The sequence below is a fragment of the Brassica rapa genome, chromosome A10 (genome assembly GCF_000309985.2).
Source record: "Brassica rapa cultivar Chiifu-401-42 chromosome A10, CAAS_Brap_v3.01, whole genome shotgun sequence".
In the NCBI taxonomy this organism is placed as follows: domain Eukaryota; kingdom Viridiplantae; phylum Streptophyta; class Magnoliopsida; order Brassicales; family Brassicaceae; genus Brassica; species Brassica rapa.
In genome coordinates, this window is record NC_024804.2 from 4,859,752 (window position 1) to 4,864,835 (window position 5,084).

Consider the following 5,084-nt stretch of genomic DNA (forward strand, 5'->3'; position numbering starts at 1 on the left):
TGCACGGGAGAGGATCACAGTACTCTCAGAAGAATCCAATAGGAGTGCATAATTGGAAACGACCGCAATACGGGTGGAGTAAATGCAACACTGATGGATCATTTATCAATACAGAAATAGCTAGCTCGGCAGGTTGGATCATTAGAGATAGTGATGGAGTTTATAAAGGATCAGTACAAGCAACTGGTAGAAGAACGCATAGTGCTTTGGAGAGTGAATTACAAGCAATACTAATGGCGCTACAACACTGTTGGAGTTTAGGCATCAATCAGCTTATAATTGAAAGTGATTGTCAGAAAGCAGTAAATATTATCAACGGCCAACAGCTTCATTTCTCTTATTACAACTGGATAAGAGAGATCAGAGCATGGATGGGTAAATTTCAAAGGATTAAATGCCAATGGATAGGAAGAGATGCAAATAAGGTGGCTGATAAGTTAGCAAAAAACAGAATGGAAGATGTCTCTTTTCGTTTTCATACATATGTCCCAAGAACAATAACTAATTTGATTCATGTAGACTATTTACATTCTAACTAAGTAATAAAGTGATGTTATAAAAAAAAAAAAAATACGTAATAGATAAGGGTCGTATTTCGAAATAAAACTTAAAAAAGTATTTTATGTGTTGCTTGTCGTTTCTAAACACGTAAACAACAAGTAGTTCTCTTAGATACAATCCGAAACGAAACAAATCATATCTAAAATTCGAGAACGAGAAGACCGAAGAAAATCATCAATCAAACATGGCGGGTCACCACGCGATGGAGGTTACAAAGACGGTGCTGGAGGTGGCGGACGTAGCTTGGACCGCCGTGGAAGTCTACCACCACCACCACAACCATCACAGCGACGAAGGCGAGAATCACGACGAGTCAACGAATCCGATCACCGATCCACGAGATCGAGAAATAGAAGCTCTTCGGCAAGAGAATCTCCGTCTCAGGACCTTGCTTGAAGCGAATCTTAAGCTCTTTGAGACTCTCGCTGAATCCGCTGCGTTGTCGCACGATTGCCCTAAAGACGTAAGCGTAACGAATTGATTTCCACTTTTTCTTCAATAATTTTTTTTAGGGATTTTCTTACGAATTCGTTGAAATTACGAACCAGATCTATGCGAGGCTTGTGTCGATGGTTACTTCGAGGGACTTCTTGGCTCGATTAGAAAGTCTAAGGCAAGCTTTGTCTCATGGAACTCAAAATCAGTTTCCCTTCAAAGAGCCTACAGGTTTAATATTTATGAACTTTCGTTTGCTTTTGAGATTCCAGAATATGTTATTGAATCATTGGGTTTAAAATTCCAGATGAAATTGTTTGATGATTTCTAAATAATAGTTGAAATCTTGTTAATCGTTTAAAGGTGTGTGTGTAGTCTCAAATTTAATTCATCCAATCTGCTTGGTTTATTTTTGCAGAAGATGATGTACAGACTGTTGAAGTTCTTATAGAGATTGATCATCAAGAACCAAGCTGGTGGGTCTTGGTAACAGACGACATGATCCCTAGCAATGTCGAGGAAAAAAGCGCCATTGATAACGACCATTACATTGTTGTGAATGAGGAACATGTGGTTGATGCTGTTGCACACTTTTTAGCAAAATGCATCATGTCAAACCCCAAAGCCAAGGTATATTGTATATCCTAGTTTCTTTTTTTGAGCATGTGTTTTGGATTTCGCTACTTTGATCTCATAATCCACTTTGGCTACTTATTTTAAAAACTGCAGATTCTCAAACCTGAAGAGCTTCAAAAGAGTAAGTTTACTCTCTTTGATAGTTGTGAATCATTTCAAAGTTCTTTTTCTTATGCACGTGCCTTCTCGGTCTTCTGCAGTTCTGGCGCAAGAAGTTAGTGCTCTGAGCAAGGTAGGGAGGGTAGTGGATATATGGCATGCTGGGAAAATGTTCTACACGTTTTCTACATGGGGACTTGCTTTTGGAGGGTATGACTGATTCTTCTGCTGGTGTTTCTAAGATATTTTGAAACACAAATACTATGCAACTGGTTTGGGATCAACTGCGTTCGAGTTATGTAGCATTTTGGTGTTTAATTTCAGGTTATATCAAGCTCGTGGTGCGTTGAAGATAGCTGCTAAGGGTGTTCATGCAACAAGCAAAGTTGTTCTTAGGGCTCTCTGAAAGTTGTATAAGAGGTCTAATGCGATGAAAGCAGGGATGATTCTCCACTTTCACATGGTTTATGTTTCTGTGTTGTGTTGGTGTGACTTTTATTTTAGTTACTACTATCATTGGCTCATTGCTTGTGTAAATAGTGTAAAAAAGTGTGTGATCAGAACTGTACTTTAATTTACTTGAATTATCATTTGTTCTTTGATTCTCGTAAATAACTACATAGACAGTGCGCTTGAACTGAAAACGTAAAACTTTAAACAGAAGTTATGTTAAAGAAAAACAGTAAGACTAGATCATCTCCAATTGCCTCTCATTTTGAAGGAAATATCAAAATTAACGTTAAATTTGTTAATAGTTGGATGTGAACAGTATTTCCTTAAATTTCAAAAAAGTATATTCATAATTTTAACTTATTTTTAACACCTTATTTACAAATTGAATCTTGATTTTTATATCCCCTATATATTAATAGAGAAATATTTTAAAATTTATTACATGTAGTTTGTATTAATTTAAAAAGTGTCCTGCTGAGTTATCACGTAATTAGAATGTTAATTTTGTTTACGTGATGGCTTTAGAATCAATTAAGAATTTTGTTAGTCCAAAATTAAATTGCTAGAGAATGTTATATTATATAGTATGTCCATTATGGACCATTCATTTATCAAATATAATTTTTTTCTTTAATAAAACCTACGGAATTACCTAAAAAGATTAATATATATGGTAATTAATGATTTTAAATAATGAAGATTTTCTAACAATCTGTATACTTTCTATCATTTTTGTTTAATTATTTATTATTAAAATAAGTTACATAATTACATTAATCATATAATAAAATTTTAGATTTTTTTGGTATATGTTGTATTTTGAATTTTTCAAAACGAGTATAAATTACTAAAACTATTAAAAGTCTCACATAAACTTTTGTGATCAAGGTTTAATTTTTTTTCTATAATAAGATACAATGATTATAAAATCATATGAATAATTTTTTTTTTGCCATCCATGAATAAATAATTTTATTTTAATAGGTGTTTACGTTAATATATATATATATATATATATCAAAATGGATATCAATATATATATATATCAAAATTATGTTCAACATGGATATCAAAATATAAGTATGTATTTTCATATGATGTATATAGTTTAATTTAAACAATATGAAATATATTGAAAAGTTAATATTTTAATTTAGAAATCTTCATTGTTTTTTTAAATGATTATAAATTATTGAAACCACTAAACATTACACATAAACAAAATCGTTGGTGTAAATTTTTTTAACACAAATATGCAAATAATCATAAATTCATATGAGTAGAAACCTCATTTAATAAATATTCATATTAAAAGTATACTATATATCTATGTTAATATCATTTAATTGTAAGTATATATCATATACGATAGATAAGATTGATTGTTTTGATTTATTTACCCTAAAATGATTGCGAATAAACAAGAGCGATCGTTTGATTTATATGCGCACGCCAATTTATTACATAATATTAACTGATTTCTTAGTTATTTAATATATAATTATTGTTACTTTATTTCATTATATGCAGAAAAACATAAAATAAGTAATAAATATAAAATATTTATTCTGCTCAAGACGCGGATCTTAACCTAAGCATATATTTTATTAATAATTTTAGATCTTAAACATTTTCTAAATCTCAAGCCAAAACAAAATAACGAAATGGGAATAAACTAAAAAAATCAATATTTATATCGAGCAATAACCAAAATGAAAAATGAGACACAACAATGAGAATTTGAAGAAATTTAGGATTGGCAACGTAAATTTCTCATAACCATAATTAACTTTTAAATTGTTAAATCATGATATAAAACCGAGCTCTCATATTTCCATTATAACCAAATAGTGTGCATGAGATTCTTCGGCCTAAACGTTAGGTTCATATGCATTAAATGATTTTTTGACCTAAAATATTTTTAAAATTAGATCAGCTCATCAGTAAAAAAATTATATAATTAACAAAAATGTTTTTAAAAAATTATTTAAGGGCCAAAAATATTTATTCGATCAAATATATAAATTTATTTTTCTATACGATATTTCTTAAATAATTTTAATACAAATTCGCCATGCGCAAGGCGCAGGTCTTATCCTAGTAATGTTTTTATTTCTAAAATTATGTATTTTATACTTTAATGAAATTTAAAATGTTATTATATACAAAAGTTTAGTATACAATTTTGAGTTTATAAAATAAAGAGAAGTATTAGAATTAATAACAATTTCTACTATAAATATACCTAGAATAATTTTTGAGTAAAGTGAGAAAAATCATTAGAACAAACTCAAATTTATTTTAAATTAATCTCATTTTAAAAAAAAAATATGTAGAAAGTCATCAGAGATAGTCTTATTAACAATACTAGTGGACCGTCCGCACGCATATGCAGTCATTAATATATTAATGATTCATATATTGTATATATAGATATTATTATTAGTGTATAAGTGTATCGTAATCATTTTTCAATCGCTGTGTATCTTTCTATCTCACCAAGTTCAATGCCATGATACATGTTTGAGCCATTGACTACTATTTTTAACGTATCATATTATTACACACCTTGAACCAAAAAATAAATTAATGTAATCACATAAGATTTGAAATTCGGCCCAACAAATATGGTATAACAGATGTAATTAAGAACATAAGTGGAAACATATTATAAGCAAAAGTAAACGACATTTTGTTAACTTGATTCACTAATAAAGGTTGAAGGTGGCTTTCAGGATACAATATAGTTATATGAACACAAATGTACATGCATACGGTTCAAAATTTAAAACTTATGGAAGTCCAATAGAAGTGACTAAACTAGAAATCGCAGTCCAGATAAAAGAGATCCTGATGACTTCTTCTCCCTGTTCGGAACTACGCTAGGCGTTAGTCGGACG

General features: G+C 30.2%; 1 protein-coding gene across 1 annotated transcript; it reads left to right on the forward strand.

Annotated features, from left to right (window-relative positions):
* Positions 1 to 653: 653 nt before the first annotated feature.
* Positions 654 to 2,335, forward strand: LOC103847731. The gene is made up of 6 exons (XM_009124814.2): positions 654 to 1,024; positions 1,110 to 1,227; positions 1,415 to 1,626; positions 1,726 to 1,753; positions 1,833 to 1,941; positions 2,056 to 2,335. Exons 1-6 carry the CDS (start codon positions 746 to 748, stop codon positions 2,135 to 2,137), a joined length of 828 nt encoding a protein of 275 aa, XP_009123062.1. The 5' UTR covers positions 654 to 745; the 3' UTR covers positions 2,138 to 2,335.
* The last annotated feature ends 2,749 nt before the right edge of the window (positions 2,336 to 5,084 follow it).

Coding starts and splice junctions, on each gene's coding strand:
- LOC103847731 (XM_009124814.2), top strand. CDS start 746: ATGGCGGGTCACCACGCGATGGAGGTTACAAAGACGGTGCTGGAGGTG. Junction 1,025..1,109: donor CGCACGATTGCCCTAAAGAC/GTAAGCGTAACG, acceptor ATTACGAACCAG/ATCTATGCGAGGCTTGTGTC. Junction 1,228..1,414: donor TCCCTTCAAAGAGCCTACAG/GTTTAATATTTA, acceptor TTATTTTTGCAG/AAGATGATGTACAGACTGTT.